Raw genomic sequence first — 14,676 nt, 5'->3', positions numbered from 1 at the left:
TTATTGATCAACGTCGTTAAGAAGCATAATAATCTTTGTCTCTTGTATGCTCTAAAAAAAAGGGATTCATCTAATTTCAGTAAACATGTTTAACTTACTACATTAGTCAACTGTTAGTTAGGGGAAATAGCTCTATTTATGTTCTTTACAATCTATTTCCTCCTTTTTTATTTACATTGTATTGGATTTTCCTCATGTAACCTAATCGACATTTCTACTGTTCAGAAATGCCTTGTAGATAAGTTTTCTGTTTATTTGTCACCTCGACAATACCCATGTGTATATAAGTTATGTATTTCATTTATTTTCTACTGTAGTGGAAAATCATATTACCCATTATTGTTCTTTTATAAATCACTACTATTAGCCTATAGAAGTGATAAGATATTGCTTATACATTGTTACTTGATTATCTTTATTCACCCGAGAGTACATTACTATAAATGTAGGCCATTTCGGTCATTAGCTTACACTCTGTGCAATACGAAAGTAAAAGTAGATTTGTTTACATTTTGTGGGATGAAGGCTGTGCATAAAGGTTTATTCTACATTTTTGATTCGTATGACTAATATTCTCATGTACAGCATTTACTATGAAATACAGCCGACTCATCCAATTCCTAAAGGTACGTTATTGTCTTACTCTTTATTGGTACTTACTGTTTTACTATTAATTGGTGGGATAGAATTCAATCCTGGTCCCGTTCAAGGTTCATTATTGTCAAATGTCAAAATAGTACATAATAATGTTTGTAGTCTTAAGTCGAAGGTAGATATTATTTTTAACGAACTTTGTGATTTTGATGTAATAGGAATATCTGAGAGTCATCTAGATAGAACCATTTCTGATGAGGAAATTGAATTTGAGGGATTTCACAAGCCTGTCAGATTAGACCGTAATAGATTTGGAGGTGGAGTTATAATTTATGTTAAGAACAACTTGCAGTTTTTGATACGCAACGACCTGAGAAATCCAAATATTGAAATCATATGGTTAGAAATTCATTGTGTTAATAACAAATTTTTAACTGGGGTTATGTATAGACCTCCAAATTCCAGGGCTGATGTACTTGACAACTTAGCAATATCACTAGAAAATGCTATAGACACTGGCTTACCCATATTTTTGATGGGTGATTTTAACATTGATATGTTAGCTGATGGTAACCATATATTTAAGCATATGCTCCAAAATTTTTCCCTTACAAATGTTATAACTCAACCAACTAATTATACCACCACAAGGGGTACTTGTATAGATCTAATTATTACTAACGCTGTAGAAAGAATAGAGAACATAGATGTATTAACCCCATTTTGTAGTACACACAGTCCAGTAACTCTTGAAATTCACTTTAAAACTTACAAACAAAGGGCATATAGAAGAATACTTACAGACTACGCACATGCTGACTACACCTCACTAAATAGTGATCTACTTCAGGTCAATTGGGACAGGGATGTATTTAACTCTACAAATATTAATGATGTCTATAAAAACTTCACAGATGTATTCACACAGCATGTGAACCAACACATTCCTAAAAAAGTAGTTGTCATTCGCCCTTCTGATAAACCATTCATGACCAATGCCATAAGACGTAAAATGCGCCAACGTAATAGGATCCATTATAAAGCAAAAAAAACTAATAGTGACTACCAATGGAACAAATATCGTTGCTTAAGAAATCAGGTTATTGACATGGTTCGTACTGAAAAAAACAAGTATAAACAAAAGCTTACATCACAAATACTAGATAAATCAATTCCTCCTGGTAAATGGTGGCGAATAGTGAAATCATTATCAAAGTGTAACAATAAAAAAAAAGTACCACCTCCGATAAATTCTAATGGTAAAATACATATACACCCAGTAGATAAAGCATCAGAACTTAACAAACATTTTGCAAGCATATCACATATAGAAACAACTAATGAACCCAGGCTTCCACCTCAGGGCCCAGGGCCCCCTCACAGCATAGAAAATATTAACATCACAGCCCAAGATGTTGTTGATCAATTATCAAATCTAAATATCACCAAACCTCCAGGCCCAGACGGTATCTCACCTAAGATTCTTAAAAATATCATACCTTCAATCAAACATCCAATCGCTAAATTATTTAACCTTACACTTCAACATCAAGAATTACCTTTTATATGGAAATTGTCACATATTACACCTGTATATAAGAACAAGGGCAACCCAGAGGACCCCTCAAACTATAGACCAATTGCACTCACATGCACCTTATGTAAAATACTGGAAAAAATTCTTTAAAAACCCTGCACAATTATATGAAGGACCACAATCTTTTATTTAAAAACCAATCAGGATTTCAGCCCTCTGATTCCACTATTAATCAGCTTACTGAAATTTATTATATTATAATATCTAACCTTGATAAAGGTAAAGATATTATGTTCATATTTTGTGATATATCAAAAGCTTTCGATAAGGTCTGGCATAAAGGTCTCATCTATAAATTACAAAAATATGGAATCAGAGAAGAAATCCTTGGATGGATAGAAAACTATATTACTGATAGAACACAAAAGGTTGTCATCGAGGGCTATTCCTCAGGATTTGAAACCACTAATGCAGGAGTACCCCAGGGGTCAGTGTTAGGACCCTTCCTCTTTCTTATTTACATTAATGATATTGTTGAAAATATATGCAACCAAATAAGACTCTTTGCAGATGACACATCACTTTTTGTAGTAGTTGATGATAATGATAATAATTCAGCTAAATCATTAACAGCTGATCTTGAAAAAATCAAACAGTGGTCTAATCAATGGCTGGTGGATTTTAATCCAAGCAAAACAATAAATGTTAACTTTTCCAGAAAGAAAAAAACCCATCCCCAGGTGTCTTTTGGTAACACTATAAACAATATTATCCAAAAAAATAATCATTGTCATTTAGGACTTACTTTGCAATCAAATGGGGGATGGTCACATCATATATCAAATATCTACGAAAAAGCATGCCAAAGATTGAACATGCTACGCATACTCAAATATAAAATAAATAGGGAATCTTTGATTAAAATTTACTTTGCATTTATTCGCCCTGTGTTAGAGTATGGTGATGTAGTCTGGGACAATTGTACAGATGAACAAAGTAATTTATTGGAAAGTATACAGATTGAAGCTGCACGAATAATTACTGGTCTTAGACGAAACTCATCTAAACAATACCTATATCAGGAATTAGGCTGGGAAACACTTAAGAAACGTAGAAGTAACCATAAATTAATATTATTGTTCAAAATATTAAACAATTATACCCCTGAATACTTATCTAATATTGTTGGTGAATGTTTCCCCCCACATAATACTTACAATCTTCGAAACAATTTCATCTATCGCACACCTGTTGCAAGAACAACATCTTACTTCAATAGTTTTATACCATCTACAATTATATTGTGGAACAATCTACCTCAAAATACAAAAAATATAACTACAGTTTCAGCATTTAAGAACAGCCTCAAAAATATTAATAGTAAAAAACTGTATATGCATAAATTATTTAACCATGGCAAAAGATTAGAAAATATTTGGCATTGTCAGTTGAGAAATAACAGTAGTAACTTAAATGCTGACCTTTATTCACACCACCTTATTGCTTCTCCACTATGTCAGAAGTGCTTTCTTGAAGTGGAAGACTCTAAACATTATTTCTTACACTGTCCATCATATGCCTCCCAGAGAAAATCTCTATTTGATTATATGAACGACAATTCCATACCAATCACAATTAAGAATCTACTTTTTGGAAGTGATAAACTAACATTTCAAAATAACTTACTATTATTTGATAAAATTCATTTTTACATAAAAAGTACAAACAGATTTAAGTAAATGCATAGGTAAAAATGTACACATTGTATAAAAATGTATCAAAATGGGTACCACTGACTCTCCTTACACTCCTTTCTTTTCATTTTTTATTGCTTATTTGTTCTCCCCTCCCCCTCCCACCCCATCCCCCCAAACTTTCCATTTTTTTCTACTCTGTTATTAATTTTTGTTTTGTTTTTATTACATGTTTTTTCTTTTCTTTCTCATTTTTTCCTACATTACATATACTTTTTTATTTCCAACCTTAGCAATTAACCATTATTTTTCTATTTTTTTTATTTTCATTTTCCTATCATGAGCTATTTGTTTTGTTTATTTTTTTGCACTGTACCTCCTTCCAATACTATTTACAATATTAATCTATTATACAAAATTCCATGGCAATATATATGTATATATATAAATTATATATAATTATATAATTACTCATATTATACCTTGACTACAGGAGAGAACATAAATAGGCATTGTGCCTGCTGTTCAATCCAATTCAATGTATTTATATACTTGAATAAAATACTTATTAAATTAAATTAACTCGTGTTCCTTTTCGATACTTTTTAACACCTGAAATCGATCGTTCAAACCGCGGGGGTGTTGTCATTATGGGTGATTGAACCGCGGGGGTACGCGGTTTTTACCTGAGGCAGGTGTTTAAACCGCGTTGCAATTTGGACCGCGGGGTGCGCGGAAAATACGGAATCCGCGTTGACGGTACTGTATGAGTTACCAGGTACTGTTTTTATGCCATATATATATATATATATATATATATATATATATATATATATATATATATATATATACAGGTGAATCTCGATAACTCGAACTTCAGGGGACCATGATTAAACATCGAGAGATCAAGAGTTCGAGAGATCGAAAGTTTTTAAAAATTTTCCGTGGTTATTAAGTGGGTTTTTCACGCTAAGAAAAACTTCAAAGAATATTATGTTTTATTAATCACAGAATATTTTAAGTGAAGAGCGGTTTTCTATACCGTAATTTTCACAAGTTTTTGAAATTGATACATCAGTTACAAATTACCAATCTACCCTTTGAAGGAAGCAACGGGTAGTGCCACTTACGTAATCAATCAATTAACGCCACCACGCTAGCCCCCAGGAGTTCACTCAACCATCCAGGTAAGGTCTACATGGAGCTATAATTATACGCTTGATCAGCCGCCGTGTGTACACAGCAATCACTTCGAGTTTTCAAGAGTAAAAAACAATGAAATATGTATAACGGGACCCAGGTTTTACTTCAAGAGATCAAGAACTTCGAGAGATCAAAGTTCGAGAGATCAAAAGTAAAAATATCGGGACTGTGACTTCACATCGAGAGATCAAGAACTTTGAGAGATCGAAGTTCGAGCCATCGAGTGTCACCTGTATGTTAAAAAAATTTTAATTACCATTACTACTACCGTATATTCTCGCTTATAAGTCGGTATTTTGGGAGTAGAAATTTGAACAAAAAGTAGGGGTCCGACTTATAGGCATGACATACAATCAGATAGTTTTTCCACTGGGTAAATCTTCGTTTCTGGGTGCCAATTTGCTTCCAACTTTTGACTTGTGGTCCCTATATTTGACATGTTTATATTTTAATTACTAAAAAGATAAATACATTAATAAATGCATTGAAAGTTTCAACTGTAATTATTTACGCCAGAGGTGATAATAGCTAACTGTACTAAAGACAATACAAGCCAACACTGAGTGTAAGGGGCTAATTACCAACCCTAATCGGTCAGTATGGGATAAAATACCTGTCATTTTATTTCCAGTAGCATTTAAACTAGTTTTTGAGCTATAATCAAGTTGTAATGAGTGTTAAATAAAATAATGGCGTCCAAAATCGAAAGTTAAAAATTTCAAGAAAGAAAACTCTCTTTACAGAAAACTATTAAAAAACATGGCGTTTACAAGCGATCTAGCTGGATTTATACAGAACAGCAATTTCTGTTTAATACTTAAAAATTAAACACTAAAATAAATGCTGGTCTGTTTAAAAAAAATAAAGATCGTTTTATAATTATTCATAATTAATTTCACCTGAGGTGATAATAGCGCTATATTGGTGGCTGTAGGTGGCATGTCACCTAAAACAACACAAGCTAACACACTAGTTTTAAAAGGGGCTATACTATCTTAATCAGTCAACAGGGGATCAAAATCACTATAATTTTATTTTCAACAGTATTTTAAATAGTTTTAGAGCTATAATACCAAGTGTATTAATAAAAATCAAAGGCCTGAAGGGCCATAATGGCTTACGGGTTTGATATGACTATATTTACATGGATCGAGTATGATTCCCTCTATTTCTTACGAAAAACTTTAGTTTATTTATAGCTCTATAGAAAGTAACTAGCTAAATGTAATTCATAGATCTATAGAAATTAACAGGACCGATATCAACATGCCCCATTTGTTGATTGGTCGAACCTTAGTGACCGAAAAAGACAGGATTGAAATCTAGACGCCTCTTTTATCAATTAGTTGAAACCACCATTGCTTTTAGGAAAATCATAGACTGCATGAAATAATTATGATGATGTCAGACTCAAACTCCAATATGAGACAATTTGCTTCTTTCCTTAATTTTATCCAACGACTGAAGTACATTAACTGTAAATTCATACAACGATATAGGACACAAAAAACACTTAAAACCAACATGCTCTCAAATATAAGTATACCTTGTATTCCTACGCACTATGAACTTGCGCGAGAGTTGGTGCAAGGTGCGATGTAACAGCGCCACAGCCAGCGCGAAATCACTGCGCGTAAAAATAATATAACCAAATGATGAAAAGTACTGCATGTTATGTACTATAATTAATGAATTCTCATGAAATCTACACCAACAAGTATTATTCCATTTTATTTGTATTTCATAAGTGTATATTCATTCATATTTTTCTGGGTTTTTTCTACTTTTTTAAGAGGCTGACCTTCACAAGCTTTTATAAGAAATATAGATTCACAAGGCAGTTCTAACACCTTCTGTTTTATTTTTTTTCCCTTTGTACAGAGATAAACTCTTTGGAAGGGGGGGGGGGGGGGGGGGGGGCAAGAAACAGGCAGAACTATTCAATTACAGCAAACTTGTTTTGACACCAAATTTAATTAAAATTAATTACTGCACTTTAACTTTGCAGTCAATCTCTCTTCACATTACATGTGTACACAGTCATTTTCAGAGGCATACTATACGATGTCTCTATGTTATAGTAATATGACATCGCTTCCGTATATGACTTGCAATCAAGCTTAACTGTATATTGTTTTCTTATTTGAGTACATTTGGTCTCAAGTTTCCAATATTTTTACGACAAATAAACAGTTCAATAATAGCACAACCAAGGTAACTCCATCGAGGGAACATTGTGCTATTTTTAGATCTTGGAAAATCCCTAACATTCGATAATGGCGGAGATGTCGAAGAAGGCACATTATATTAAAACAAGTAGTAATTGCCCCTCTATATACGCATTTATTACCGATTTATAATCCCAGTTTCAATATATCTCAATCATAAGTTCAGTCTTTAACCGTTAAACACTTTCCCCCTTGCTGAGATCGATGTCGATCGAAGTTACCGACGCTCCCTGTGGGTGCAAACGTTTTTATGAAGATTGAACGAATTAACGACAAATTTACATTTACTTATCACTGTTAGGATCTGAAATAATTGGGAAAAGATTTTTTGCTTATAATACATGTATGCATAGCGGAAAGCATGGTTACAATAACATAAGTGATAATAACATATGGAAAATATAATCTTGCTAAAAGATATTTATTGTGAACAACAAACAGTTAACTTTGCAACATTCGAATAGAACTATTTTTTGTCGCGCATGTTCAGATAACTGAACTCTTTGCCGTAAAGATTACCCGGCAACTAGATGGCCGTAAGCCATAAAAAATGGCGTCCAAAATCGAAAGTTATCATTCCAGGATAGATGTCTTATATAACTGAACACAACACTTTTAAAATGCATCTAGAAATGATGACAGAGGGGTCAAACACCCATACATTTTATCTAGAATATAGTCTTGCTTGATAAAATGTGCTAATTTGATTGAGAATTTATAGACTGATTATCCAGAAAAAGATACCCGACTTATAAGAGGGTCAATGGCAAAATCTTGTAAATAAACTTGAAAAAAGACAACCGACTTATAGGCGAACAATATATATGGTACATAGCTATTATCATGATTATGAAGAATTTATAGATTGTTTTCCTCAAATTTTTTCTCCAGGAAACATGAACTGCCCTGTGTTTTCTTTCGAAAAGTATGTATCAAAGTTGAACCCAAACAAGGATGACTTCTGGCAGCGACCTACAGATTCCTTCTCATTTGATGACAATGTGTGGTATACAAATGCACCTTTTGGGAAAAATCATTGTCAAGCTTTATGTCCAATATTTCAAATGTAGGAAAACTCTCTAAAGTGTAGAATAATCATCCGGTGCGTGTTACAAGTACCGTAATACTGTGCTGGATGTTGGCCGTCGCATTATGAAAGTTTCTGGACATAAATCAGAGACCTCTCTCAAATCTTACTCCCATTTCATCAGCAATGGGAAGAAGAGGAAAATATCAGAGATTCTTATTAACACTTTTGGACAGCAACCATCAAAAACTGAAAATGAAATTGGTACAGAAAATCTCAGTGATTTGGCTAGTGTGTTTGCAGACGACTTTGAACTTGAACTGCTTGATGCATTGAGATCAGTGATTCATTTTGACATGGGTCCTGCATAAAATATGCACAAATTTTGCTCAGGACACATACTTCATTATATATGCATTTCAAACAACGCATTAAATTTAGAAATATACATATACACATTTTTTCGCTAAGAAGTTCCAGAACATTGATTGTTCCTTTCTTAACCTACTAAGTAGATGCCCGAAATGTTCCGAATAACTAAAACACACTACAACAGGGTTGTTTCTAAGACCTGGGAGGCGGGGAATTCCCCTGCCTATAATGCCATAATTACATGGTTATTATTGCATTTCAACACAATGTAGCTATAAGCAAGACCCCCAGACCCCCCCCCCCCCCTTCTACTTTTTTATTTCTTCCTTCTAGTTCAATTTTTAAAGACAACCCTGCCTTCAAAAGCCAAAATCTCATTGGTCAAGACTTAGTGATTAACCAATCATATCCAATGATATATTACATTACAGCGGATATTGATGTTGATCATGATGCCACCGAATAAAACTGATAAAATTCCTCCTCAACTAGGACAGATTAACCAGAGTTTATGAAAAAGTGCACAAGTGAAATTAATATCAACAAAGAGGTTCATGCTGTAAGGAATGCTGAAAACTTGGAACGGTTCCAGTGACGGCACTTAGTCTGTCTCTTAGTATGGTCATTTAGAATTTGATTTTAATAAATAGAGCTTGTTTGATGTTCATCGTGGAATAAAATATGGACTCATTGTTTTCTGCTTGGGACTCAAAGTTAAGATTAAGAGGGTTCCTTTGGACCCATAAAGAATATTTTCAAAATGAATCACTTTGAGATAATCATTTCTCTGAATATAATTACTTCTACAATTAAAAATGATGATGTTGCATTTGACTATCATTTTTTGTATTTTCCACTGGTTGTTACAACTTTTTTCAGATTACAATATTTCATTAATAATTTAGGTGTTCTTTCTTTCCTAAGGCTGTTCAAAATTAATTCTACATTTAACACAACCCGTGCGCCTAAGTTTCAGCCAAAATGCTGTTTTGAAAAAAATAAGCAAACCCAGATTTGTAAAAGTCGTTCCATGTAGGTTTTCATTTAGCGGCTTAATTCTACATCCTGTGTAAGAGAAAAACATGCACAAAAACAGTATCGGGGTATTCATTATTCATCATACAAAGAAAATGAGAGTCTATGCCACTATCGAAGTAAAAAAACCATTTAAAAACGAACAATAATGGATCAACACATGATCAAAGTTGAATCTTATTTCAAGATTGTACGATGTCGGTTATTAAAGTCACAGGGCATGAACCATGCTGAACCAACTTTCGCCCCAAAACGAGGTTTGTAGAATATATTTTTTAAAGTAGTTCATGAACAACTGAAATTACTACCCATTTTAATTAAAACAAGAGATGTTAGTGAAACACTTATGCCCCCTTCCCTTGGAAACATCCACAAAGAAAAAGAACGTAAACTGCAAATAACTCGAATTTTTCTAAGTCCAAGGGCCATAACTTTGTTGGAAATTGCTCTATCATACCCAAAATCAAACTTGGCCTAGATATTTCAATATGTGCACCATCTGCAAAGAAAATGAACGGAAACTGCAAATAACTCAAATTTTTCTAAGTCCAAGGGCCATTACTCTGTCGAAAATTGCTCGATCTAACCAATATCAAACTTGACCTGGAAATTATCATGATAAACCTGTGTACCAAATTTCATTTCAATATGTTCATCCTATGCGAAGAAAATGAACGGAAGCTGCAAATAACTCAAATTTTTCTAAGTCCAAGGGCCATAACTCTGTCGAAAATTGCTCGATCTTACCCAATATTAAACTTGACCTAGATATTATCAAGATAAACCTGTATACCAAATTTCATTTCAATATGTTTATCCTATGCGAAGAAAATGAGCGGAAACTACAAATAACTCAAATTTTTCTAAGACCAAGGGCCATAACTCTGTCGAAAATTGCTTGATCATACCCAATATCGAACTTGACCTAGATATTATCATGATAAACCTGTATACCAAATTTCATTTCAATATGTTTATCCTTTGCAAAGAAAATGAACAGAAACTGTTGGTGGACCGACCGACCATGAGACCGACAGACAGCAGCAAAGCAATACGCCCTCCCTTCTTCAAAGGAGTAGGTACAGTGAATCTTACAACTCAGCTCTGATATGTTAAATTTTAAAATGTCTATTTATAAAAATAATAATGATAACCTGCGAGTCACATATGTTGCGCAACATTTTCCACAAAAGGAAATTTAAAATTTCACAGAAAGGACATAAACCCAAATTACACAAAAGTATTTGCTTGGAAAATGTAAGACTTAACATGGACTGAATTCTACCATATGTATTATATGACAGTGTTGATGTATTGGTAACTGACTGACTTTCAATAAATACAAATTTGTTTGAAATTTTTGTTCATTTATTTTTATCCTCCCTCCCTCGTAAGTTTTAAATTCTCATGTTACATTACATCGAATTTATTTTAAACACCCTAATAAATACATACCAAAATTGTTTGTCCTTGAAACTAAACAAGTAAATGAAACTTCCTAAATTCAAGGGGTAGTCCTTCATTCTCTTTCTGCCTTCTGCAAACCTTAAAAGCTCCCCAGCATACTCAAGCAAAAACTCCCCTTTGGAGAAATCTCTAAGTGCAAAAACACCTTTACCTATAAGGAAAATCAATGTCAATTACTACTCATTCAACTTTAAACATTCAGATTTTCCAAAAATAAAACAAACTACCAGGTACAATCAAATTAGACATCTGTACTAACCAATGACATCATCAATATGTCTAACTCTCAGGCATTTTTTGTCTTTCTTTTCCCTTACAAATTCCTCTGCCTCTTTTTTCGCATCATACTCAGAACTGGCTACCTGCAATAAAATGAACACATAGAAATATTTAATATATTATTAATCCATATTTATGTAATACTTGTTTGTTATGTTTCCATATTTAATGCATTAAGCATTTTTTATATCACTATACCCCTCATAACAAGTAAAAATTCAAGAATTTGAAAGGGTTAATGAGTACTCAATTAAATATCTTTAACAAGAGGCCATGGGGCAACATTGCTTACCTTAACAACAAATGCCGTAACCCTGATTTAAAAAAAACAAGAGGCCAATTGGCCTTAAGGGTCACCTGAGTAGCATATATCCAATACAAAAACTTGTCATGGAGTCTCATATATGCATCTATAATTAATTAGGTTTCATACTGGAGTAGAAAAATTATAAATTTGTAATGACAACCACATTTAATTCAAAAAGAACTGTGAAACCTATAATTTTGGTGAAAAACTAAAAGATCTGGTCTACAAAATAATGAATTCAGTTTTCCTTTCAGGTGTGTGGGAGTAAAGAAGATAATTTTTTAACGTTATATGCATTAACATCTATACATCCATTTTGGCCCTGCCCTAGAGTCAAAACCCATACCCCAGGGGACATGAAAATTAAAATTTCAGTAGAGGACTTCCTGGTAAACATAATTATTAGTCGGTTTTTTTTATACAGATGTGTGAGAATAGAGAAGAAGATTTTTAAACATTATATGCATTAACACTTTATTGCCATATTGCCCTCCCCCCCTCATGTCCTGAACCCCTGACCCAGGGGCCATGAATTTCACAATTTAGGTAAAGGAGATTGTGGATATCATAACCATGTATTCAGTTTTTTGCCCACATGTGTGGGAGTAGAGAGGAAGATTTTTTAAGATTTAAATCATTTTTACTATATGGCCATATTGGCCCCACCCTAGAGCATGAACACCTAACAAAGGGGTCATGAATTTCACAATTTTAGTAGAGAGTCTCATGGACATCATAATCATGCATTTAGTTTTTAACAAATATATATGGGAGTAGAGAAGAAGATTTTCTAAGATTTAATACATTTTTACTATTTGGCCATATCGGCCCCACCCTAGAGCCTGAACCCCTGACCGAGGGGTCATGAATTTCACAATTAAGGTAGAAGGCTTCATGGACATCATAACCATGCATTTAGTTTTTAACAAATATATATGGGAGTAGAGAAGAAGATTTTCTAAGATTTAATACATTTTTACTATTTGGCCATATCGGCCCCACCCTAGAGCCTGAACCCCTGACCGAGGGGTCATGAATTTATCATTTTTGGTAGAGGGCTTCATGAACATCATAATCATGCATTTAGTATTTAACAAATATATATGAGAGTAGAGAAGAAGATTTTCTAAGATTTAATACATTTTTACTATTTGGCCATATCGGCCCCACCCTAGAGCCTGAACCCCTGACCGAGGGGTCATGAATTTATCATTTTTGGTAGAGGGCTTCATGAACAATATAATCATGCATTTAGTATTTAACAAATATATATGATAGTAGAGAATAAGATTTTCTAAGATTTAATACATTTTTACTATTTGGCCATATTGGCCCCACCCTAGAGCCTGAACCCCTGACCCAGGGGTCAAGAATTTCACAATTTAGGAAGAGGGCTTCATGGACATCATAATCATGCATTTAGTTTTTAACAAATATATATGGTAGTAGAGAAGAAGATTTTCTATGATTTAATACATTTTTACTATATGGCCATATTGGCCCCACCCTAGAGCCTGAACCCCTGACCCAGGGGCCATAAATTTCACAATTTTGGTAGAGGGCCTCATGGACATCATAACCATGCATTCAGTTTTTTCCTCACATGTGTTGAATTAAAGAAGAAGATTTTTGAAAATTTGGCTTTTTTTGCATATTTGGCCCCGCCCGTGGCACCCCAGGGGTGGTAGAGCCATAAATTTCACAATTTAGATTCTTCTTACCATAGAGATGCTTCACACCAAAAATGGTAACGATTGGCCTAGTAGTTTTCAAGAAGAAGTTAAAAATGTAAAATAGTTAACGCACGACGCACGACGCACAACGCACAACGCACGACGACGGACGAAGACCAATTGCAATAGGTCACCTGAGTGACTCAGGTGACCTAAAAAAGCTTTAGACCACACCAACTTGAAACATCATTCTTAACGGTTATCAGTCAAAAACAAGAGGCCCATGGGCCAAATCGCTCACCTGAGCAAAAATCAGCATAATGGAGTCATAATACAAAATATCTGGACAATGTGGTATAATATATGTAGATCCTGTATAAATAAGAGGCCCAAGGGCCACATCGCTCACCTGAGCAACAATAGGCACGATAAAATCAGCTTCATGGAGTCATAATACTAAATATCTGGACAATGTGGTATAATACATGTAGATCCCATACAAAAAAATCTGTTTCCCCCTGAATATTCTTATATTTATAATCAAGTCCTTTTTCTAACAGGATGACTTTATAGTCATATCGCATTCAGCATTGCAGTTCTCAAAAAGACCCTTAACAATTGTTTATATACAGGATATAAACCTACATCACACTGTGAACCCCCTGTGAGGCCCCAGAAGCGTCCAGGGGCTAAAGTCTAAACAACTTTAAAGAATCAGCAATATATAAAAATGCTTGCATACAAGAAAAAGCATCTTTTATAATAATATTTCAGTTTTTGTGAATAATTAAAATGTTTTCTCTTCGTCTGAATTTATTTCTAATGTTCACCGCATCTCCAAATTGTCGTGAAACGGTCAGTGTTAATTATAAATTAGGTATCAATATGGTCAATCATCAAACAATTATCACATTGCAGGACAAGTGTCGCCTGAATAAACAACCACTTCGAGGTATCTAGAGTAAACAAGAGGCCCAGGGGCCACATCGCTCACCTGAGCAACAATTGCCTTAATTCTGATCAAATTAGCATTACAGTATCAAAATATCTTGACAACTGAGTACAGTAGATCTTGCTAAAAAAAATTGAAAATCTGCCAATTTTTATCCACCTCTTATTTTTTGGTAAATACCAATCCCCTTTTGTTGTTGTACCTGTAAGAAGATTTTTCTCTATTCCTATATACCCCCCCCCCCCCCCATTTCATGGCCCCACTTTTCTCTAGGGAATCATGGTTTCATCAAACTTAAATCTGCATAA

At 33.9% G+C, this 14,676-nt stretch overlaps 1 protein-coding gene across 1 annotated transcript in view; it reads right to left on the bottom strand.

Moving 5' to 3' along the window:
* Positions 1–13,735, bottom strand: part of LOC128174059 (uncharacterized) — a 60,849-nt gene extending 47,114 nt beyond the window's left edge. The window contains exons 1-3 of the mRNA XM_052839696.1: positions 13,718–13,735; positions 11,417–11,519; positions 11,146–11,308 (exon numbers count right to left, since the gene is read on the bottom strand). Coding sequence (XP_052695656.1) covers positions 11,146–11,308; positions 11,417–11,519; positions 13,718–13,735 — 284 coding nt within the window. The remainder of the gene's footprint in view (positions 1–11,145; positions 11,309–11,416; positions 11,520–13,717) is intronic.
* Between the last annotated feature and the right edge of the window lie 941 nt (positions 13,736–14,676).

Source organism: Crassostrea angulata, chromosome 2 (genome assembly GCF_025612915.1).
Source record: "Crassostrea angulata isolate pt1a10 chromosome 2, ASM2561291v2, whole genome shotgun sequence".
Taxonomy (NCBI): Eukaryota; Metazoa; Mollusca; class Bivalvia; order Ostreida; family Ostreidae; genus Magallana; species Magallana angulata.
This window is presented reverse-complemented; position numbering and strand designations above follow the sequence as displayed.